Source organism: Orcinus orca, chromosome 3 (assembly GCF_937001465.1).
Source record: "Orcinus orca chromosome 3, mOrcOrc1.1, whole genome shotgun sequence".
In the NCBI taxonomy this organism is placed as follows: domain Eukaryota; kingdom Metazoa; phylum Chordata; class Mammalia; order Artiodactyla; family Delphinidae; genus Orcinus; species Orcinus orca.
Window position 1 is genome coordinate 794313 of NC_064561.1, and position 23624 is coordinate 817936.

The 23624-nt window shown below is 56.5% G+C and overlaps 1 protein-coding gene and 1 long non-coding RNA gene across 7 annotated transcripts; one reads left to right on the forward strand and one right to left on the reverse strand.

The window, feature by feature from the left end:
• Nucleotides 1–2093: 2093 nt before the first annotated feature.
• Nucleotides 2094–4314, reverse strand: LOC125964121 (uncharacterized). Its single transcript, XR_007476810.1, has 2 exons — nucleotides 3989–4314; nucleotides 2094–3401 (listed from the first exon to the last, which is right to left on the reverse strand). It is a non-coding gene; the product is annotated as an uncharacterized LOC125964121 (long non-coding RNA).
• Nucleotides 4315–4421: 107 nt separating this feature from the next.
• Nucleotides 4422–22180, forward strand: PWWP3A (PWWP domain containing 3A, DNA repair factor). Of its 6 annotated transcripts, none has more exons than XR_007476808.1 (14): nucleotides 4423–4586; nucleotides 5472–5600; nucleotides 6176–6261; nucleotides 7566–7636; nucleotides 9147–9878; nucleotides 11013–11114; nucleotides 12794–12864; nucleotides 14172–14248; nucleotides 14710–14770; nucleotides 16196–16271; nucleotides 16610–16660; nucleotides 17075–17511; nucleotides 18657–19187; nucleotides 21856–22180. XR_007476808.1 is itself a non-coding variant. In XM_004285904.4 (14 exons), the coding sequence occupies exons 2-14, from the start codon at nucleotides 5544–5546 to the stop codon at nucleotides 21908–21910; spliced, it is 1965 nt and encodes a 654-aa protein (XP_004285952.1). In that variant the 5' UTR covers nucleotides 4423–4586; nucleotides 5472–5543; the 3' UTR covers nucleotides 21911–22180. The 6 variants fall into 6 exon arrangements, 3 of the variants coding, with proteins under 3 accessions (XP_004285952.1, XP_033272725.1, XP_049564650.1); XM_004285904.4 differs by having other exon boundaries at nucleotides 18657–18745; XM_033416834.2 differs by lacking the exons at nucleotides 4423–4586; nucleotides 5472–5600 and having other exon boundaries at nucleotides 7498–7636; nucleotides 18657–18745.
• The last annotated feature ends 1444 nt before the right edge of the window (nucleotides 22181–23624 follow it).

Here is a 23624-nt window from a genome sequence, read left to right on the forward strand (position 1 = left end):
AATCCCTTTGCCTTTGCCAGAGTATCATATGATCAGGATGTGGTGCTCATCACATCGCAGGTTCTACCCATGCTCAAGGGCGTGAGCCATTGGGGACCAGCTCAGGATTCTGCCTGGCACCCAGTTAAAGACACTGACAGCAGGGGGGAGACTGGGTGGAGAACGGCCAACAGGAGGCCGCTGGCACAAGAGCTTGAGGTGTGGCCGTTGGCACCTGGGGTCTCGGCAGGAGCGATTCAGGACACACAGGTGCCTTTCTCATTGGGGTTTGTTCTTGGCCCCCCAGAGTCACAGCACCAGCCTCCCCTCTATTTTACATGCTATGGTAAGGGTCCCAAGTAACAAAAATGCTGCTCTGAGTTACACAGGGGTGAAGTGTGGATGGCTTCTGCTGTGACAGTTTGTCAGCTGCCCTCCAATATCCCTTCTCCCTCAAATAGACGAACCCCATTCTTGATTAGGCATGTGGCCCCCAGAATAAGGACAACTCTCCCAGCCGGCCTGCACCTAGGCATAGCTGGGTGGGTATGTTTGGACCCGTGGGATGTGGGGCAGACATGGTACATCCAAGGCCTAGGTGACTCAGACCCCCCCACTGCCCCTCAATACCTGCAGTGGGCAGATGGGCCTCAAAGATGTCCACACCCTCATCTCTGGAAACTCTGTATGTATCATGTGAGATGGCAAAGGGGACTCTGCAGATGGGACTGAGGTTAGGGACCTTAAGATAGGGAGATTATCCGGCACACACACAGCATGGAATACTGCTCGATAACAAAAAGGAAGGCAGTCCTGATACACTCGAGGGCTTGGAGGCATCGCCCGGGTGTTGCACTGAGTAAGAGAAACACACCTCCAAAGGTTCCGTGCTGCACTGTCGCTTCTGTAGAACATTCTCAGGATGACGAAGATGGAGAAGAGTCCTGGTGCCCGGGGTGAGGTGTGGCGGCGAGGTGGGGGTCTACCCAGGGTAGCTGGAGGGAGCTCTCTGTGGGGAGAGAAATGCCCTGTATCTTGACTGGTGGTTACACAAATCCACACAAGAGATACAATGACTCAGAAGTCTACACGCACTGTCCCCATGTCACTGTCCTGGTTTTGATACTATATTATAGTTACATAAGATAACCTTTGGAGGAAGCTGGGTGACAGGTACAAGGGACCTCTCTGTACTACTTTTGCAAATTTCTATGAATCTATAATTATTTTAAAAATAATAAGATAGAAAAAAAATCTTCCTAGGGCACATCCAAGCCTCGAGGGACTCCTCTGTGTCACTCCACCTCCACCTTGGTCCTGGCCTCACTAGGCTTCACTTAGTTCCTCTGACGAGTTGGGCCTTCTGCCACCCCAGAGCCTTTAAACAGTTCCCTAAGCTCTGAAAGCTCTCTCCCAACCCAATCAGACGTCAGGTTTCAGGGTTAAACGTTATTTCCTTGATCCCCACCCACACCCCTGCTCCAGACAAGGTTGTCTCTGTAATTCTCAAAGTTCCCTGTGCTTCTCCTGTATTAACTTCTTCAGAACGTCTATTTATTTTTTGGTACAGTGGTTACCAATCTGGACTCTGGAGTGGGACTTCCTGTTTCAAGTCTTAGCTCTGCCTTAGACAGGTGACTTAACCTCTTTCTATCTTAGTTTCCTTGAAAGTTCCCAATGAATCACATCTGCTGGTATAATCCTCTCCCCTTATATCTGAACTGGCCCTGTGAGTTGCTTTCACCAAGAGAACATGGTGGAAGTGAGACCGTGCCAGCTCCAAGCCTACACCTTAAGAAGGACTGGCAGTGTCCACTGTTGTACTCTTGGGAACCCTGAGCAGCCGTGTAGGCAACAAGTCTGCTTCCCTGCTGAAGCGAGCATGTGGAGGGGCCAGGCCCTGAGAGCATGTGGAGAGACAAACCCGACAGGCCCAGGCTCTGGCTGACTTGCCAGGTGAACACAAGCACCCATGTGGCCACTGGCGAGACCAGCAGAAGAACCACGCAGCTGAACCCAGGCCAGACTGCACAACTGTGAGCAAACAACTCGGTTCTTTCAGCTAATGGGCTTCATGGTCCTTTGCTGTACAGTGATAACCAAAACAACGGGGCTGATTATTATTTTTTATCTTTAAATGCATCATACTAACAGTATAATTCTTTTTATTTATTTATTTGTTTGTTTATGGCTGCCTTGGGGCTTCGTTGATGCCCACGGGCTTTCTCTAGTTGCAGCGAGCAGGGGCTACTCTTCATTGCAGTCCACGGGCTTCTCATTGTGGTGGCTTCTCTTGTTGTGGAGCACGGGCTCTAGGCACGTGGGCTCAGTAGTTGTGGTGCACGGGCTTAGCTGCTCCACGGAATGTGGGATCTTCCCGGACCAGGGTTCGAACCCTTGTCCCCTGCATTGGCAGGCGGATTCTGGTTTTTTTTTTTTTGCGGTACGCGGGCCTCTCACTGTTGTGGCCTCTCCCGTTGCGGAACACAGGTTCCGGACGCGCAGGCTCAGCGGCCACGGCTCACGGGCCCAGCCGCTCCGCGGCATGTGGGATCTTCCCAGACTGGGGCACGAACCCGTGTCCCCTGCATCGGCAGGCGGACTCCCAACCGCTGCGCCACCAGGGAAGCCCAGCAGGCAGATTCTTAACCACTGCGTCACCAGGGGAGTCCCGGGGCCGATTATTATACTAACATTTTAGGGTTCTTGCGTTAAATAAAATTAATAATTGCAAAGTGCATATAGTAGTGCCAGCATAAAGTGTTTCAGTCTTAGTTGTGATTTTATTAAATGTCTTCTCCATCAGGCTGAGTTCCCTGAGTGCTATTTTCCTCACCACTGTATGGCCAGTTCCTGTCACCAAGTAGTCTCTCAAACATTCGTTTAAAGAATAAGCACACACCCCAAATCATCGAGACTCACAGCTGCACCAAAGGGTCTACTTCTGAAGCAGCACAAATGACTGGCAGAGTCAGTGAGGGAACATCCTTTGACAAGATCCACCCTTCTCAGAGTCTGTTTGGCTTTCATTAAAAGTTTTTCCCCTTCTACTGGAAATGCATCATAAATATTTCTTGTTACCGAAGACATTTCAAAAAATAACTTCTATCATGTTTTAGCTAACCACACCTCTACTGTTGGACATCTCAGGGCCTCCTGATTTTTTCCACGATATAAGTAACGCTGCAGAAAACATCACTGCACACCCATCTTTGTGCACATCTGATTATATCTTTACGATAAATCTCTGGAAGTGGAAATTGCAGGGTTGGAGGGTCTGCAACGTTTTCGAGGCATTTGACAGATAACGTCAAGTCGTTTTCCAGAAAGGTACCAATTCACACGTCTCAGCAGACCCAAATTACGGCTGCCCATCTCACATCCCGCGCTGGGGCCGGGCCTGAGGATTTCTCTCACCTTTGCTAATTGGATGATGGCAGAAAAAACGTATTATGTTTGTTACTGAACCATGAACCACGTCAAAGATGAAGACGTGTTTACACACACACACACACACACACCCCTCAGCGACCCAGCCTGCACCATGGCGGAATCTGTATTTTCTCAAAGAGCATCCAAATGGCCTGTGGACTGAGATGCCTCGCCGTGTTTCCATGCATTCGGGGCCCTAAGGAGGCCACGAAGGGACCCCGCTCAACACCTTGATCTTGTGAACAGGGACTCCGACCGCCGCATGACCGGGGCGAGCGGCCACCTGGCCCTGCGTGGGCTGCACCGGTGTCCACGGCCCCCTCGCGACCCGCCGCGTTTGACACAAAACTTCCCCAAACAAAGCGGGCCGAGCAGAACCGGCTCCCGAACGCGGCGCCACGAGACGCCGAACCCCGAATTCTGCCTTCGACCCAACAGACACTCTGGGTCCGGGCGGAGGGGACACACTAGCGTGTGCGGCCGTCTGTGGGGTCGCCACTTCACACACCTGAACCCCACACTGTGTCTTCACACCGACCCCACGGCGACCACCGCACTGACGCGGCCGGCGGGGTACCTGCTTCCCGGGTCACCGCCCACACAAGTGGGTCATGTGCGAAACGCACGACCACCCCTCTGGTGGGCGCGGGTCGGAACCGCCGCGACGCCTCACCGCAGGCGCCTCAGGTCATGGAAGGTTCTGGAAGGCTCTCGAGGCTTTCCTCAGGGCCTCGGCGGGGAGGGGCCTCGAGAGCCAAGGGGGCCTGACAGGCGCAGGCAGGAGGAGGCGGGAGCACGGGCCAGAAGATGGAGGTCGCCGCCGTCGCCGCCCACCTCGAGCCCGCAGGCCCGCCCGCACCCTTCAGTCAGCCTAGCGCGCGCCCGCCTGTCTCTCTGCGCCCATCCGGGCGGAAGGGGCGGGGCAGTGGCGCGAACGCGGGCTCCCCATTGGTCGGCGGCGGGGGTGGGGCTTAGTACCGCCGCCAGGCTGGCCCCGCCCCCGGCCCGCGGGAGCGGCGGCGGCGGAGGTGGCGACGGCGGCGGCGGAGGCGGTGAGCGCGGGCGCGGACGGCTGCGCGTGGGGCGGCGCGGGTGCAACCGCTGTTGGACCGCCGCGGCCACCTCGCCCTCCGCACCGGGCTCGGGGACGCCGTGCTGGGGAGGCGGGGCGCTGGGTGAGCCCGGCGGGCTGCGCCCCTCGGGTCGTCCGGGCGGGGGCTGAGGCGGCGGGGCGGGCCTGGGGGAGGGGCGAACCCCGAAAGAGGCTTCCCAGGGCGGTAACCCGCCCTGCCGCGGGAGCCCCCGTCTCTGTTCATTGAACCCCTTTGCTCTCTAAACCCCTTTTTTGCCTGGACCCCACTTCTGCATTCTGAACCCCTACCTCTGCTCCCCGAACCCCTACCTCTGCTCCCTGAAGCCCCTCGTTTGCTGCCTGAACCCCTATCTCTGCTCCCTGAAGCCCCCCCGCTCCCTGAAGCCCCCATCCTCTGCTAACTGGACCCACCCTCTCCTGCCGGGGTGAACCCCTCTTTGCACAAACGAACCCCCCCCCACGTCCTTTTCTTTACTGTCACCGCCAGACCAGCCTTCCCCATTGATGTAATCAACGGTCTGCAGCTGTCCAGTCCTTTCAGGGACACGGCAGCCAAAAGAGCAGTCATTTTCCTCTGATTTTATTTTTTTGCGCTGTGGTCAACTGTTAACTCCCCAAACATGGGAGGGTTGTAAGCTTTGATTGTTTTTAAGCTTTGATTGTTTACAACGCCTCTCCCGCCGACGTTGGAGGCAGGCTGATTTATTCAGGAGCCTTTTAAAAGTAATCTAGACAGAACCTTTGGGAGGGACTTTGGCTGTATTTTATTTATGAAAATCATCCAGGCGTCTCCCTAGGCACTGAGGCCAGTCACTTCTTTTTGGCATTGAGCCCACTCAGTGCAGGATGATGGAATTGAACCATCTCCTTGAGGATCAGCCCCGCTAACCTTTGCCCTTGAGGGTTGTGTCTGCGTTGAAATGGGAAGCAAACGATGTTATAAACCACCGTGCAAATTTTGTTGCAGGGCACATCGCGTCAGACCTTCAAGTACTTTGTTTGTGCCAAATCATTACTGCTTACCACATGAGTCTAAATCATGATGGATGCCAAGTATGTCCTCTGCAGATGGAAAAAGCGATTATGGCCTGCAAAGGTGACAGCCATTCTTCTGTAATTTCAGGAATTAGAAATGACTTTCGGGTGACAAGTAAAATCTTTATCAGGAGATACCTAGGAGCTGCTTCAGCGAAATAATTGAGTCTGAACAGTTGGCGCTCCTCTCCGTTGGCACCGATTCTCCCTCCTTCCCCGTCTAATGGGGTTTTGGTTGAGTGCTTACAAGGTTATGCTTCCGAAAGTGTCTTTTTTTTTCCTCACACTGGGGAAAAAAAAAAAAACAAATTTAACAGAGTCAGCTATAAAAAGGCATGTAAGGCTGTAACTCAAGGAAATAGCTGGCCGGGAGCCCTGATAGTAAATAACAGGAGTATCTCGGGGAGACTTCCCAGCAGCATAGTGGGAAGAGGGCCAGATAAAACCCTGGTACTGGTCTGGATCTGCTGCTGCACCTTGTGCCTCGGTTTCCCTGCCTCTGGAGTCCTTTGCTCCTTTAAGAATCATCTGCTGCATTTGTATTTATGGGTCGCCACGGCTTCTTACATTGTGTTAGCTGTTTGTTGTGTCTTAGTAACAAGGCTTTGTTTTCCTTCTTCTTTTTTTCTAATGTAGGTCTTGGCCGGAACTGAGAAGTCAGCCAAAAATAAGAGAAAAAAGGAATTTTTTCTAAACGTTCAGATACTTTCCCTAGACAAAAAGTTAAGTGTTGTGTTTTTGTGATATTATCTTTTTTCCATATGGGATTTCGGATACCACCACTCCTTCCCCAAAAAAGCGAAGAGCACTCTTAAGGGCTTCTTATTTTTTTAGTTATAAATGGGGTCAAAATAACCCAAAGAGGAAAACAACTGATTTTATTTCACGAAAGTTTGGAAATTGAAGATGCACACAAGGTACTGATGTCCAGCGAGATCAGTACAAAAATGGAACGAATGTAAATTAAACGGGAGGTAAACGCTCGTTGGGGTTCAAGTAGGGCTGTTTCCTTCCCACAGATGTATTTGTGTGTCTTTTTTTCAGAAACTTATGTAACAGTCCCCTGAGTTTGGGGATATTTGATGTTTGAGCCTGTGCCTCTCATAAGAAACTGTCGTTTAGCGTTCAGAAGGCAAACACATGGGTGTGGGGGAAGCACGTTACGTTGTGTTCTTGATCGTCCGTGGTGGAAGGACGTAGATGACCGGGAATGATTAAAATGCCCAGGTCATGTGTGTCTGACGGGAGAATTCCCAATTCTAAATAGAGAATGAAACCAAGTCAGCTCCTGCCCCTGCCTCCCTGCGTCCCCATCCCTCTTTCTTCAGAGCCGCTCCTAAGCCTGCTTAGTCCACAGCTCACACTTTCCCTGAGGCTGGGAAGGTAATTGAATACTCGAGTTTGAAAGGAAAGCCCATCCTTTTAAACTAAAACACACCTGCTGGTCTGTAAACAGCTTTTAGTGACATTATCCTCTACCCTGAGAATCTAACAAAGGAGTTATTTGTGCAGTTGAAAGTGGGATTTGCCGCATAAAAGTCACAATTTGAATTCTTTTTTTTTTTTTTTTTTGCGGTATGCGGGCCTCTCACTGTTGTGGCCTCTCCCGTTGTGCAGCACAGGCTCCGGACGCGCAGGGTCAGCGGCCATGGCTCACAGGCCCAGCCGCTCTGCGGCATGTGGGATCCTCCCGGACCGGGGCACGAACCCGCGTCCCCTGCATCGGCAGGCGGACTCTCAACCACTGCGCCACCAGGGAAGCCCTGAATTCATTTTTGCTCTTAAATCCAGCCAACCTTTTGTGTCTTAAAAGGGGAAAGGAAAAAACAAAAAAACATTCACCAGGGTCCTTGCTGCCTCTCACCTCAGGTGCATGAATTCCCAGTTGGCCGTGACTTTTGGTTTGAGTGGAAGGGTGCAAAGGAAGAAAATGAATCTAATTCTTCTGTCGTTTAAAGCAAAACATGTTTGAAAACGTCTTGGTGGCATGGCTGGTGGCGTATAACGGCCGTTCCTGTCCCTGCAGAATTAAGGTGAAAAGCACGGGAGCCCAGATCCTGAAGAAGTCTCACATCGAAGGCATCGCTTCCTCGTTAGGTAAGACCATGTTTTTGAGTAACTCTGAGGTTTTAATGAAGTAAGAGGCAGTTTGGGAGAAGATGGAGACTCGGGTCTGCAAAGCGACCCTGTTCAGGGTTTCCCCTTCATACAAGGGAACGTGATTTCCCTGAGCTGGAGGAGATGGGTCTGTTTTCTTCACCCTTTCTAGAATTTGCCCCTCGAGCCCATCCTGTTCTTGACTCCCAGGATGGCCAGTGGTGGCGTCAGGGTCCACAGGCCACATCCGCGGCCCTGCAGGCCGTGCAGAAGGGGGGCGCCTCCCTGAAGAAAGGGAGAGAGGCTTTTCCTCTTTTTATGTTTTTTGCTTATCGCGTAGCAAGAGTGAGGTGCTTCTGTTGCTGGTCTGGACTCCGCCCAAGGTCTGAGAAGCAGTTGGATGTGTATTTAAATTCTATCGCTGAGCCCAGGGGAGAAAAAAGGGTGTGACTGGCACCAGCCTTGCTGCCACGGTGTCTGCGGGCTGTCTGGGGCGGGGGGCGGCGTGAGGCGGGCTGGAAGTGGAGCCCAGACTCCGGCCTCCTTGGCGTCTCGTCGCAGGTCAGACAGACTTGGCCTGAGCCCGGCCCAGCTCTGCCCAAGGTGCACACACCCTGGGGGAGACAGACCGGGCACCGGCCTAGGCGCGCCCTTCCGCAGGCCCAGACGCGGAAGCGTTCTCCCTGCTGAGACTGGGAGTGCTTACTTCACGTGCGGAGAGCTTTCTGTCTTGCATAAAGGTTACCCAGGGTATCTTCCAGAGGTGACTGTGACGTAGGGTCCATGTTCCTGCGTCTCTGGGGAAACAGCTCTCGTTCAGAGCACGATGCCCACCTCGGGCGGCAACGACCAGCACCTCTCGGATGCCGTGACTGTCCGTGCAGCCCGTGTTGGGGGGCCACTTGCTTGTGGATGCCTTTGCCTTTAGACGGGCAAACACTGTGTTGATGGAGGCGTAATCTATGCCTGCTGAGCTGTGGCGTCGCCTCTGTCCCCTCGTTCAGATAAAGAGCACGGCGCCTGCGCGTCAGAGTGAACGAGGAAGGCTGTTCAGGCTGAAGTTCCCAGGCCCCTGGTGCCGCTTGCTGGCTTGGAAACGCCCTTGCAGAGGAGCCTCGTAGCTGTCTGTTCGTCACCCCCACCCCAGAGTGCACTGCCCACAGAGTTCTTATTTAGTTGGTGTGGGTTTCTGTTGACCCTGATTGAATTTGAAACTGTGAGGCTGAGAGAGGATCGGACAAACTCTGAATAGGTTTTGCCGGCGGCATTGTTTTGTAACCTGGAGGAATGTATCTCTGTAACCCAATCAGGGTAGGGTCAGTCAGTTTGCTTTTGGGAAAGGGAAACCTTGCAGCCCTCAACTGTTGTTTTGTCGTCCGGGTCCCTCCTTTGGGAAGATGTAGGTGAGAAGCGTCAGCCTCCCTTCAGGTGCCGAGACCAGCGATCCCAATGAGACGCCCCAGCCGGTGGAGGGCCCATCACCAGGCTTTGCTCCTTTTCTGTCCTTCAGCCTTGCAGAACGAGGTTGCTGCCACGCCCCTGGAGGAGCTGGCCTACAGGCGGTCGCTCCGCGTGGCTCTGGATGTTTTGAATGAGAGGACCCGTCCGCGTCAAGGAAGCTCTTCCAGGGAAGAGAGGACCACTCAGTCTCTGAGAGTGAAGCCCACGGAACCGGCCTCCTCGCTCTGCCACTCCAGCCCTTCGCCTTTGCTCCACGAAGATGCGTTGGGCAGTCCTGGGCACACGAGGAGGGAACGTGCGCCCCAGAGGCTGTCCGGCCTGCCCGCTCGCAAGGAGGACCCCGGGTGCAGAGTGGACCACAAGAAGGGGCTCGGGAGAAGCGGAGGCCTGCGCGCCCGAGCTGTCTCCTTGGCCGGCAGTGGTGCTCAGGACGGACGGGGATCCAGAAAACACCGGGCAAACCGGACGGTGAACCGGACAACGACACCGAGTAAACGGGAGAGGAACCTAGCACGGGGGCCCAGCTGGGGTCAGGAAGCGCCTCCGTCCTCAGAGGGAGCTCGGGAGGAAGAGAGTGAGATGGTGGCCGGCCTGGCAGCCCTGCGCTCCTCTCCCGGAGGTGGGGCCGAGGGTCCTCGGGGCGGCCCCAGTGCCCGTGGCCACCCTGCCCAGCACCTGTGCCCGGACAGCGGCCAGAGGCCGGGGCCCCGCATGGCTCCGCGCAGCCCCACTCAGCTCGGCCCCGCAGAGGAGACCAGAGACGCCCGGCTCCTGGAGGGAGGTAAAAGCCCCGGAGAGGAGGAGGCGTGTGCCGGGGAGGGGGCGGCGTCTGCTTCTCCTGTGGCCCATCCGGAGCCAGACACCCGTGTTTTTTTTTTTTTTGCGTTACGCGGGCCTCTCACGGTTGTGGCCTCTCCCGTTGCGGAGCACAGGCTCCGGACGCGCAGGCTGAGCAGCCATGGCTCACGGGCCCAGCCGCTCCGTGTCCCCTGCATCGGCAGGCAGACTCTCAACCACGGCGCCACCAGGGAAGCCCCACCCGTGTATTTTTAACCAGATCCTGAATTAGATTGTTACCAAGATAGATCCCAAGCAGAGATCTCCTAAGTCCTTTTCGTCTGTCTCTCCCACTGGGCTATAATTACCTCAACTGCTCCCAAATACTTGCGTGTTTTTATTTTTGTTTTGAAGCGGAGGGAGGGAGTGGAGGGGCGCGGGGCGGAAGCATGTGGCTGTGATAATGCTGCATCTGCTCCCCGAGGATTAATTCCTTTCTTCTTCCCGTGGCAGAAGCCATGATGCACTCCCGTTAAATTGGCAGGAATCTCAGAAGTGATTAACTCACTTGAAAGGCTCCTGACTTTTTAAGGATTCCCGTGTCGTGTATTTTTGTGTGGCTGCAGCGAGGCGCTATGATTCCCTCCGTTTGGACCTTGTAGCATCCCACTTAGTTTTGAAATGCTAATTTGCAAATCTTCATTTCTGCACGGCTGATACCTTGCGCTCTGCCTGCCCCGCAGTCACTCCTGGGTTTCTGCCTTTCTTCGGCCCCTGAAAGGGGCCTTCTCCCCAGCGCTGGAGGCGCGGGGATGGTTTCCCAAGGGGCCTGGCCCCAGGGCCACCCCCTCCCCGCGTGTCCGAGGGCGCCTGCGTGAAGGGACAAGCCGCACGCGAGGACCACTTGCCCAGTTCCTCCACCTTCCCTGCTTGCGCTCGCGGTCTCTCCTGCCCTCCTTTCTCTCTTAGTCTGTTGAATGTGCTTTAACCGACGTGCCCTGCCTGAGCGAGGCCGCGAGGAAGTCTGCGTCGCGGCAGCTTTGCTCTCTGCGCCGATGCCCATGTATCAGGAGGTGTTGTTCCCGGGCTGAGTCCCCAGGACTGTGACGGGGAAAGTCTGATCTACCCTTGTTGGCAGCCCGTCCACCTTCTGAAGAGTCAGTGGAGTTGGACGCCATGAACTCTCTCCTGGCAGAGGACGAGGAGGACGAGGAGCCCCCGAGAATCCTCCTATACCGTGGTGAGTGGGCGGCGCCTTCCTTGGGGGAGGCCTGCGGTGCCTGACGTCCGGGGAAGGTCTCTCGCGGCGCTGCCTGGGTTTCGTCCTGAGCCGAGGGCTTACAGACAGGGAGTCCGGGGTCCGCTGTCCAGGACAGCCACGTGAGGGGGGCTCCCTGGGGCGCGACAGCCCAGCCTCCCTGCTGTCCCCTCAGAGGGGACGGAGGACGGCAGCCAAGTGAATAGATGGGCTCTGTCGCCACCACTTGGGTGTGGCCTGGCGCTGCCTCGCAGCCTTCCCGGGTGGCGTCCGGAGAAGCAGGGGCTTGGCGCCCCCATGTGTGCACAGTGCCCCCGCCCCCGGGCACAGGTCAGCTGCCCCTGTCCTCCCCGGAAGGGGGTCAGACACAGGCCCCAAGGTCAGAACCGGCCAGGAACGGAAAGCTAGTTTGCTTTCAACTAAATAACTGAGGACCGGTTTCAGTATTAGACTCGCCCGTTAACCGTTAGTCTTAACGTGGTCTGGGGGTGGTTTTGGATCTCTTTATTGTGAAACATTTACGCGTGCACAGGCTGCAGCACGAGCAGCACGGGAGGCCTGGGGGCTTCTCCTGCACGGCCGGGGGGCTGGCCTGGAGCCACCCCACCCCATCCCCCGTCGTCCCCACGCAGCAGGCTCCCTGCCCTTTCTGTGTACGCGAGTCTCGGGCGTTTCCCGCGGGCTCTGCCGATTGTTCCTGGTGGCGGCTGGTTACTGGGGTGTCTGGATGCTTCCGCCTGGGCTGCAGTGCCTGGGCTCCTGGGGAGTCACTGGGGTCAGCTCCCCGCGGGCTCGCTGGGCGCAGGGGGGCCGCTGTGCCTTCTTGCAGAGGGCGTTTCCGTCCCCGTCTCCACATGGGGGTCAGTTACAGCCCCAGAAACCCGGGCGTTGGCTCTTTTCTCCCGGTTTTGTCTTCCATTTGGTTTTGGTTTGCTGGTGTTTTGGCCGGTCGGCCCGGGTTGGCTGTCTGCACCCGTGACCCGTCGTCCTGGGGGCCACGACGCTCCTCTCGCGGGTGACCAGCGCTCTGTGTGTGCCCCAGGCGGCTCCCTGTGCCCCAGGTCCACTTTCTCTCACAGCCCTTCCTCCTGTCAGACACCACAGCGCGGCCGGTTCTTGAATATTTGAGTTATTTACACATTCTGGAACTTTTTTGGTTGAGGTTGCAATTAAATTTTGTTGAGAAGTTACTTGTAGTTATCTTACGATTGCTTGAATAGTTCTCTTTATTTTAACCCTTTAAAGCCCCCAGTTTCCTAGACAGATGAGCTTCTCAGAAATCCAGTCCCCATATGGGGTCTTCATTGTGTGCTGTGGTCTCCTTTCTGTTTATGTGCCAAGCTCTTTAAAAAGTGCTCTATTCTGGAGTAACCTGAGGCTTACAGAGCAGTGGCAGAGGTGGCACCGAGCCCCCGCCCGCCCCTGTCCCCACGAGCACGGCACACGGTCACTGCTAGGAAACCAGCTGTCGCCCTGGCCGCGCTTGTGGTCGGCATTTGGGTTCCAGGGGCAGGAGTTACAAACCTGCCCCTCAGACTCTCGGGTCGACGCTGGGCTTGAACAGTGTCTCCGTGGTTGTGTTTTCTCCAGCGGTCGCTTTTCGTGCCTGATATGGATCTAACTTGTCTCTTTTTGTTTTCCTTTCTTTCTTTCAATTCTAGAACCACGTTCGTTTGAAGTAGGAATGCTAGTCTGGCTTAAATACCAAAAATACCCCTTCTGGCCCGCAGTGGTAAGAATCCTTCTCTGCCCCCTGCTTGCTCAGTTGGTCCCCCGAGCCTGAGGTCCAGCGTCCTCCATTCTTGACACCAGGACCCGGGCAGCTGGTTCACTGTTCTGTTGTTACTGGGGAAACGCTGGGTACATGAGCATCGACGTGGACACGTTTCCCTAAGGAAAGGGGGTCTCAGCCTTCTGGCACAAAGGATTGTGAGGCTTATAGGTCAGGTTTTTATCAAGCAGGCTTAGAAAGCCCGCCTCCAAAAAATGCCCACAGTTTGCTCATTTTCAATATTCTACATTTCAGCTTTTTAGCGAGCAGATTAGGGTGGGCATCGGTTGCACAGCAGGTGTTTGAGGTCCTGGCTGCGCCCCCAGTGCAGGGGACACCCTTAAGTGTGGCTGACGTCCTGGCTGTGCCTCCTCCGCCTGCTTGGATGGTGCCTATGGTCAGTTGGAGAATTTGTGAGGCAGGGGCACCACCCGGTTGCCCTCGCTCCTGCCATTTCCACCTTAATTTCCCCCCCCTTTGTCTTCTGGCAGGGACAGGGTCCTGATGGTTCTAGCTGTAGTCCTTTAACTTTTAGGAAGAGGCAGTGGCGTGTAAATCCGAAAGATAGCTGCCACAGTGGAGCGGCTTTTGTTGTCGCGATGAGTCTGAGCTCGTCCAGGTCAGCATGGCCTCCTGACACGTGACTGACCGTCCCGGGAAGGACAGAATGAAATCTTTGCGGCACCTGTAGATAGAGCGCAGACGTGCAGTTGAACCGGGGTTGCCGTGCAGCTCCGTGGCAGGGTTTGGGGGGCTGATTATCGGGGACCCTCGCTTCCCGAGGTGCCGTGTCCCCCTGCGGTTGGCAGCCTTCTCCCCGCCATTCCGCTTTCCCCAGTTCCCGGGGGCCCTGCTGGTTCATGGGTGCCAGTGGTGTGCGGGCTCCAGCCTCACCCACGGTGCTGGTGACACGGAGGGGGGGCCCCTCGGGGTCCACAGCCTGCCGCCTCCCGCCTGACCTCTGCTGGGCCCGGCGGGGCCTCCCGGAGCTCGCTTTGCCCATCCCCCAGAGTGAGGAGGATCGCGCCCTGAGCCGAGCGGAAGTGCTGAAGGCAGCGGCCGTGATTCCTCTTGTAGAGCCCTGGCTCTGCTCGGTCGGAGCGGCGCTGAGGGCCATGTGACGCTTTCTGAGCGTTCCCCGGTGTCGGCTGTCAGTCCAAGCCGGCTGCGTTCCTCGTCACATGCTTGACGAGGTGACATCAGGAAAGTGTCGAAAACCCACGACCTTCTGGGTCCTTGACACCTGGTTTTCTTGGATCTGCCAACAGGTCAAAAGCGTCAGGCGAAGAGATAAGAAAGCGAGTGTGCTTTTCATTGAAGGAAACATGAACCCCAAAGGGAGAGGGTAAACCCACTGTTCTCTGCTCTTGCCGAGTGCTTCTGGGTGGAGGCTGGCGAAGGGGGCCGGGGTGGGGTCCAGAGCCCCAGATGAGGATCCCTGTGAAGGTGGTGTTCAGGGACGCGGCCAGATGGTCGGGTTTTCCAGACTGCTTGTCGGCTTCCAGAGTCAGCCCTGCCGGACGCTCCTTGGGCCCCCGTTTCCCACAAACTGCAGCAGAGTTGGCTCCCTGCAGGGGCCGTGAGCAGCCCCCTGCCCAGTCACCCCCCTAGTCCTCGACTGAGGGCAGGAGCACCATCTGCCCGGAGCCGGCCTGGAAGTGTGGGCACACCTGGGCCCGGCTCCGAGGGGCTCCCTCCACCGACGAGCCGGCGCTGGCAGAGGCCCGACGCTTTCCCAGAGGAAGGACGCTTTTGGGTCGCGAGATGGGGCTGGTTCCCGTGAACCTCTGCTCTCTCTGCTTCCAGCATCACGGTGTCTCTCCGGCGACTGAAGCACTTTGATTGTAAAGAAAAGCAGGCGCTTCTGGTACGTGGATGGTTGTTTGCGCTGCTTTGAAGGGCTGGCTTGGTGGCTGGTAACCACCACGAGGCCCTTCAGACAGCGGTAGTTGTGGGAGTGGCGCCTGGCCTCGGCTGCTCCGCTGGGGGTCACTGCCCCTCGGGCGGCTGCTGGCCGTTCCCCACTGAGCAGGTTTGGCGTGGAGGACAGGGCGCCCTGCGCAGAAGGGAGGTGGGAGAGCCCAGGGCCAAGGCCCACAAGTTGCGGCTGTGTCTGAGCCGTCCCCGGGAAGGGCACCATAGACCCCGAGGCCTTGAGCCTGAGTGCCACATACATCAGGGAACACCATCGCCGTGGTGTTGGTCCACCAGGAGCTGGTCCACACGGTGCTGTCTGTTAACTCTGAAACACCCACCACTTCGTTGTCCCAACTTTCAAAAACACAGACTGCGACTGGGTCGGGCAGTGGGGCCCGTGAGCCCCGCTCCAACATGGGTGTCTGCTTGGCCCCCGGTCAGCGGGCTCTGCGCTCGGCATGGGGTGATGCCTTCCCGTGTGGGAAGCAGCGTCTGAGCTGGTTCCCAGGGTGAGTGGGATGCGGTAGGGCTGTCGGGGCGTCTCCCGCCGACCATCTGTTCTCTGAGGGCAGCAGGCCACGGGCCTTGAGTGCGGGCACTGCTCGGAAGGTCGACACCCACGCTGGACCCAGCCTTGGGCTCTTGGGACCGGAGGGCGGGGGCAGAGGGGGGGGGAATCGAGTTTGAGATTCGTGTGCCTCAAATACCTGAGGAATGGGTTTTATCGCAAGGACGCCTGGGTTCAAGAAGATGGCGCGTAGGTCTCGCGGGACCCGGATGCCTGGGCACGTCCCCTGGAAACGGGCCGTGGGAGCTCAGGCATGTGCCGGCGCCACCCTGCTGTCGCAGGTGCTGGTCAGCGGGCCTGGCCACGGCCCAAGCACCCTCCTCCTCTGGAGCTGCCTGCCCCTCCCATCACACGCCTGTGGGTCTCAGGCTGGTCTCGCTGGTCATCCCAGCTTAGGGGTTCTCACCGGGGGTGACGGCCTTGGGTTGTTGTGAGGATCACAGGCCAGGGGTCCCTCCCCCGGGGCAGCACTTCTTCCCACTGACCGTGTACAGTCGAGGGCCACGGGCCCAGAGGCGTCTTCCACGGGGTTCATCTCCTGCAACCTCACGTCTTGTCAATCTGATGGCCTGTCAGCTGCCCTGCGGTGGGTTTTCGCCCTCCTGCTCTCAGGGTCTGTGGTGTCTCTCTCGGCCCCGAGGGCTTGGCTCACAGGTGACCGTTTTCTGAGCAGCCCCGGCCCCAGACATGCCTCGCAGGGAGCCCTGTGTGGGGGCGTCTGCAGGCCCCTTCCTGGACGAGGGGACTGAGGACGCAGGACCTCGGAGGTGCTCCCGGCTGACGCCCGCCGTCTGGCTTTTGTTGCAGGACGAGGCCAAGGAGGATTTCGACCAGGCCATCGGCTGGTGCGTCTCCCTCATCACCGACTACAGGGTCCGACTGGGTACGTGGGGCTCCGGTGCCCCTGCACGAAGTGACGGGGGGCAGCAGTGCGGGGCCTCCCCTGAGGGCCCCCGAGGGCGGAGGGTGGCCCGGTCCCCATAGCTGTCTAGCCCTGCCCCGAGCAGGCTTTCTCCCCATCCCTGCGGATGGGCAGGCGCCTGGTGGAGGCTCATCCTGGGTCTGAACAGAACAGTTTCCTTTGAATCGGGGTTGGTTTCCATCTGTCCCAGGTCCGGCCATGGGGGGTCCTCGGGCTTGAGGTCAGGGTGCACACCGGCTGGACGACCCGGCAGAGTCCAGTCCTGTGTGTGACCTGACTTCCCTTCCGCCCCTGTGCAGGCTGTGGTTCCTTCACAGGCTCTTTCCTGGAATACTACGCGGCTGATATAAGTAAGTTCACCAGCAGCTCCTTTAAGGTGGGACCCGCTCTTTTGCCCGTTAGGAGCGGCAGTCTTCTTTGAGCTCTGGAGGGGTGTGTGCGGCGGGCAGCGCGCCCCAAGCCTGAGGCCTACGGTCCAGCCATGCCTGGGTCCACGGGGTCCCCTTGCTTCCCTCTGCCGTGGGGCCGGGAGGGCGGCTGCACACCCACACCTGCCGCCAGCGCCCAGGTCACCCGCCTGGCGCCGGGGCATCTGCGTGGCCCTTTCCCTGCCCTCCTGTCACTGGCCTCTGCAGGGTGCCGCTGAAGCAGGGTGGAGGGCAGAGCTGGGACGAGGGGCGGGGGTCCTACTGGGGGGAGAGCCCTCGGGGACCGTCCCGGCACAGCCGAGGGCGCCCAGTCACAGGAGTGCGCTTCCTCCGCAGGCTCCCCCGTCCGCAAGTCCATCCAGCGGGACGTCCAGGGGACCAGGTTTCCCCCGCTGAGCGGGGTGGGCCCCGAGGAGGCCTCGGCAGGGAACCCGCGGGGCAGGAGGCCGGCCTGCAGGAAGGTGCTCCCTGATCGCTCGCGGGCCGCCCGGGACCGGGCCAACCAGAAGCTGGTGGAGTACATCGTGAAGGCGCGGGGTGCCGAGAGCCACCTGCGGGCCATCCTGAAGAACAGGAAGCCGTCCAGGTGGCTAAAGACGTTCCTGAGCTCGGGTCAGTACGTGACCTGCGTGGAGACCTACCTGGAGGACGAGGAGCAGCTGGACCTGGTGGTGAAGTACCTGCAGGGGGTGTACCAGGAGGCGGGCAGCAGGCTGCTGGCACGCGGGCACGCGGACGGCATCCGCTTCGTCCTGGACGTGCTTCTGCCCGAGGTGAGCGCCGGCGGACCCTGCGGCACCCAGGGGTGCCGGGGCCTGGGCGTCGTTCTCCAGAAGCCTTCCCGGGGCGGTGCCGCCTGAGCCGTCTCCCCGAGGTGCTGTGGGCTGGGTGCTGCGGCCTGGGCCCCTCGGCTGGTCCCTGGCCCAGGGGAAGGGGAGCTTAAGCTTTGCGAACGCGCTTCAGCTGGGGCGCGGGCGGTCGAGGAGCTGGTGCACGGCCCCTCGGCCGTTCTTCAGTTCAGGGAGGATGCTGCTGGCCATGAATGAATGTGTGGGAAAATGTCACCAGGCTCTAAAGTGTTGAGCTTTATCGTTGTGGAGGTTTCAAATATGTTAAGAAAAATTAAGTAGCGCCGTGAACCCTCACGTGTCCGTCACCAGCTGGAATAGTGTGGCCTTGCTCCACTTGCACCTCCAGTCCCTCCTTCTGGATTGTTTTTTATCCGTGCATACTTTCATGTGTGTCTCTACAAAGGGTGATCCTGCCCCCTGGGGACACTGGGGGATGTCTGGGGTTGTCTGTGGTCGTCACGAGTGGGGGGCTTCTGCCATCCTGTGGGTGGGGACCAGGATGCTGCTCCACATCCCACAGTCCAGGACGGCCCCTGTGTCAGCTGTGCCGAGGGGAGAGAGACCCTGCTCTGAACCAGAAGAACTCTTCAAAAATAAATAGCTACGATACCATGATTTCACTCCAAAAAGTAACAGTGATCTTTTGATATCAGACATCTATTGTATATTCAGATTACTTCTTTGTGTTTTCTTGTTTTTTTCCTTTTTTTTCTTTTTTTATGGCCACACCACACGGCCTGTGGGATCTTATTAGTTTCCCAACCAGGGATTGAACCCAGGCCTGGCAGTGAAAGCATGGAGTCCTAACCACTGGACCGCTAGGGAAGTCTCCAGGTTCTGCCTTTCGCTGCTTTTAGTGACATGAAGTTTCGTCTCATCCAAAAGAGAGCATTGTAGATTTAATTAGGAAACACCAGGAGCAGAGATTTTGCAGACTGCACGAGTGTTGAGCTGGGAGGGCCCTGGCGGCCGGGGTGTGGCTGGACCACCCGCCCACGCGGCCTCCTCCAAGCTCCGTGCGAGCCGCCGGGCCTGGCCCGAGCCTGACGTGTGCTGCCCTCTTGCAGGCCATCATCTGCGCGATTTCCGCTGTGGATGCTGTGGACTACAAGACGGCTGAGGAGAAGTACATACGAGGACCTTCACTCAGCTACCGGTAGGCAGGCCGCGCTGCGTCCCGAAGGGCTTCGTCTCCACACACCGGCGGCTGCGGTGGCTGGGCTGAGGGGCCCTGGTCCGAGCGGGCAGAGCTGGGCCCGCCACGCCCTGCGTCCTTCGTGGGGCTGATGTTTGCCTCCCCAGCGTTCTTCCCCGTTGCCTCGATGCCACGGCTATTTGAGGAAACAGTGAGATTAAGCAGCAGCCGCTGCCCGGACGTCCCTGGCTGGCGGGAAGAATGCGGTGATCAAGATGTTCCTCTCACGTTGCTGTGGTTAGCGCCCTGGACTGGCGGTCTGGAGCCCCTAATCCTGTCTCTGGGCGGGCTGCCAGGCCTCGCTGGGAGCAGGCGGGGCCGCGTGGCGGTGACAGGCTGAAGACTCAACTAGGGTCTCGTGGTACAGACTGTCCCCAGCCTCAGCGGCTGCCCTGCACACCCAGTAAAGAGACGGTGCTCCCGGGAGAGTGAGGTCTGAGCGGCCCATCTCCAGCTGGCACCACCCTCCCGCTCGGGCTGCCGGTCGGAGGGCGTCCTGAGTTTCCCGCAGCCTCAACCGGCTGCAGGCACCCCAGATGCCTATGGAGGGCCATGGGCTGTGCCCCGGCCGCGCCCTGCCGCCTCAGGCGCTGAGCCTGGGCAGCCAGGGGTCCCTTGGGCCGGGTGTCAGTCGGGCAGTGGGTCTGTCCTGGTGCATCCACCTCCCGCTTCTTTTCACACCGTAGTTGCGTTTAGGTTCTTGTGCACAAACCATCGAGCCTCGGCACCACGACAGGGTTTGGGTCTCCTCTTGGGGTTCTTAGGCTGCTGTGTTCCGTTTACCTCTGGGTCGTCCCCCTCAGGATCATATTCCTTGTTGATCCTGAGAGGGGCAGCCAGTCAACTAACTGATCATGTAATTTTTTGTTAACAGATAGCCATTTTAAAGGACAATTTGCTGTTTCACCAATTTTTCTTTGTAGTTTATTTTTCTTCATTGTGGTGAAATACCCATAACATAAAATTCAACGTCTTAACCCTTTTAAGCGCACAGCTCAGTGGCATTGAGCACATTGACACTGTTGGGCAACCATCCCCACCATCATTTCCAGAACTTTCTCATCTTCCCAAACTGAAACTTGGTCCCTATGAAACACTCACTTCTCTGTTTATGGTTTTTTTTTTTTGTTTGGTTGGTTTTTTTGTTTGTTTGTTTGTTTGTTTTTAGCGGTACACGGGCCTCTCACTGTTGTGGCCTCTCCCGTCGCGGAGCACAGGCTCCGGACGCGCAGGCTCAGCGGCCATGGCTCACGGGCCCAGCCGCTCCGCGACATGTGGGATCTTCCCGGACCGGGGCACGAACCCGTGTCCCCTGCATCGGCAGGCGGACTCTCAACCACTGTGCACCAGGGAAGCCCTGTTTGTTTGTTTTTAATTGAAGTATAATTGATTTACAATATTATGTTACTTTCAGGTGTACGGCAAAGTGGCTCAGTTATATGTGTACACGTGTGTGTGTCTGTGTTCTTTTTTTTAGATTTTTTTCACTACAGTTTGTTACAAGATACGGAGTATAGCTCCCTGTGCTATATAGTAAATCCTTGATGTTCATCTTTTTTATATATACCAGTGTGCATCTGTTAATCTCAAACTCCCACTTTATCCCTTCCCACCCTTCCCCTTTGACAAGCATAAGTTTGTTTATGTCTGTGAGTCTGTGTCTGTTTTGTAAATAAGTTCATTTGTGTTATATTTTAGATTGCACATATAAGTGACGTCATATGGTATTTCTCCTTTTCTGCCTGATTTACTTCACTTAGTATGGGGATTTCCCTGGCGGTCCAGCGGTTAGGAGTTGGTGCTCTCACTGCTGCAGCCAGGTTCCATCCCTGGTTGGGGAACTAAGATCCCACAAGCTGTGTGGCGTGGCAAAAAAAAAACTACAATAATTCACTTAGTATGATAATCTCTAGGTCCAGCTGTGTTGCTGCAAATGGCATTATTTTGTTCTTTTTTATGGCTGAGTAGTATTCTATTGTATATGTGTACCACATCTTCTTTATCTATTCATCGATGGACATTTAGGTTGTTTCCATGTCTTGGCTGTTGTGAAGAGTGCCGCAATGCATGTTGGGGTGCATGTATCTGTTCTTTTTTTTTTTAAGATTTTTTTTTTTTAAAGATTTTTTTGATGTGGACCATTTTTAAAGTCTTCATTAAATTTGTTACAGTATTGCTTCTGTTTTGTGTTTTGGTTTTTTGGCCATGATGCATGTGGGATCTTAGCTCCCTGACCAGGGACGGAACCCACACCCCCTGCATTGGAAGGTGAAGTCCTAACCACTGGACCGCCAGGGAAGTACCTGTCTTTTCGAATTAGAGTTTTGTCTGGGTATATGCCAGGAGTGGGATTGCTGGATCATATGGTAATTCTGTTTTTACTTTTTTGAGGCATCTCCATACTGTTTTCCATACTGGCTGCACCAACTTAACATTCCCACCAACAGTGTAGGAGGAGGGTGGAGGGTTCCCTCTTCTCCACATCCTCTCCAGCATTTGTTATTTGTAGACTTCTTTTTTTTTTAATATTTATTTGGTTGTACCGGGTCTTAGTTGTGGCATGCATGTGGGATCTAGTTCCCTGACCAGGGATCAGGTGATACCCCCTGCATTGGGAGCACGGAATCTTAACCACTGCGCTACCAGGGAAATCCCCCGTTACTTGTCGTCTTCATAACAATGGCCATTCCGACCAGTGTGAGTGATACCTCACTGTAGTTTTGGTTTGCATTTCTGTAATAATTAGTGATGTTGAGCATCTTTTCACGTGCCTGTTGGCCATCTGTATGTCTTTGGGGAAATTTGGATTTAGGTCTTCCCGTTTTTCGATTGGGTTGTTTGTTTTCTGTTATTGAGTTGTATGAGCTGTTTGTATATTTAGGAAATCAAGCCCTCTTCAGTCACATCATTTGTAAATATTTTCTCCCAGTCCATAGGTTGATGGTTTCCTTTGCTGTGCAAGGGCTTATAAGTTTGGTTAGGATCCCATTTGTTTATTTTTCTTTGATTTCTCTTGTCTTGGGAGAGGGAATTGCTGACTAAAACGAAGTGATCTCCTTTTGGTTTTGCAGGGAAAAAGAAATATTTGATACGCAGCTCCTGGAAGAAAGGAGCCGGCGAAGCTGAGGCCGGTGGAGGCAAGGCCCTGCGCTCTGGAGCACAGGCGGGCCGTTGGCCTTCCTGACGGCTGCTGCCTCTGTTTTCCTGGCTCTTGTGGAAGGTACAGCTCCTGAAAGGGTTTGAAAGGACAGAGGCATTTTTTTTTTTTTTTTAACTTTACGTCATTACCTGTGACTGTACCGTGTAGGTTCACAGAAGGTGCACGTTTGTGTTTTGTGTTGAAAAGCACTGTACCCAACATTAAACAGGAGCTTTAAAGACTCTGATACGAACGTACGGCTCCCGCAACATCAGTGTATTTTTCTGTTTGTTTCCCTCCCGTGTGTGGCTCCTCTTATGACGGCTCCTGAGTTTGCTGTGCCTCTGTTACGTGTTTTTGAGGCAAACCCGTGTTTGTAAGAGGCAGGACCCGAGAGCCGCTGCTTTCCCGTGCTCTAGCCTCTGCTGGGACTCATGCAGGAGAGCAGACGGACTGGCAGTCTTTCCAGCCTCTTTCCGCCCGGCCTCCATGTGGGTTTCCCCGCCCGGCCTTGTCACCGCACAGCCAAATGCCCAGATAGCTGTGACGATCCCACCGGGCTGCTGCGCCCCCCAGCCCGGCCAAGGTCATTGTGTGCATGGCCTGGGGCTGGGCCGTGGGGTCGCGGCCCGGCACCAGTGGAAACCAGTCCTTTGTCTGGAAGCCCGAAGCACAGATGGGTCCCCCGATGCCTGAGGGTTCCAGGCTCAGGGCCCCCCCCCCCCACCTTTGGAGAGAGTTGTGTGAAGGCCCGGTCCTTGACGTGGTCACAGAAATTCTGTTCTGGTTTAAAGCGACACACGGTGGATTATTTATTCTAAGCTGACGCGAGGCTGCCTGTGGAAGGAAACAGCCAAGTCCCCACCATGATGGCTGCGCCGCGGCATCTGAGCTCGGCCAGTCCTTCCTGAAGCCGGCACCGGCCAGCGAGCGGCCGCTGCAGAGGACAGTTGGGGAGAGGTTCTCGCAGGCGCCGGGGACACGGGCCCTGATCCTGACGGGAGGCTGGGTCCCTGCGGGAAGGAGGTGCAGAGATCACTGCGGGGACCTGCGTGTGGTGTCTCTGCTGGTTTTGCTGAAACCCAAGCAGAGGTGCAGACACGGCCCTGGAGGTCCCGCTGAGCTGCCCCCCAGGGCGGTCGGAGGGGCATCCCGTGTGGGCCAGGCTTGGGAGAATGGCCCCGCTAGCATCTCCACCGTGGCCTCGCTCCCTTCTAGAAAGGTCTAGACAGCAAGCCTCCTTGAAGTGCGTCAGGATGGAGAACAGGGTGCTCTTGTGGGTGAGGCATCCACGTGGACTATTCCGTTATCGTGAAGTATTTTTATATATCTGTGTTCTGAGCTCTGGTTGTGGAATTGAACTATTCAGACTGGAATTAAATGCCGTTTTGCAGCCCTGCCTGTTCTTTCCTGGGCCCCACGCGCAGCCCACCTCGGGCACTCGGGCCGGCCACGCTGTCCCCGATGGCTGCTTCTGGAGGCTCCTTCCCCAGCCTGGCTGGGGGGGCGGGTCCCATGTCAGCCCAGCCGAGCCGGTGTTTCAGGTGTGCCGGGTGCTGACCAGAAGTGCTGGAGGCTTCCGCTGCTCGGCGCCCAGCCCCATCCCAGTCCTGTGCCCCAGCAGGTGTCTTCAGTTCCTCACTCCCACTGTATTATGTTTTTGTTCGTCTTGAAACTTTGTCCCAGGGCCACTGGGGCAGG

Excerpts from the sequence above, each read along its gene's own strand:
- PWWP3A (XM_004285904.4), top strand. The coding sequence starts at position 5,544 with ATGATGGATGCCAAGTATGTCCTCTGCAGATGGAAAAAGCGATTATGG. Across the intron at positions 6,262-7,565 it reads ATACTTTCCCTAGACAAAAA|AATTAAGGTGAAAAGCACGG; the intron begins GTTAAGTGTTGT and ends CTGTCCCTGCAG. Across the intron at positions 7,637-9,146 it reads AGGCATCGCTTCCTCGTTAG|CCTTGCAGAACGAGGTTGCT; the intron begins GTAAGACCATGT and ends TCTGTCCTTCAG.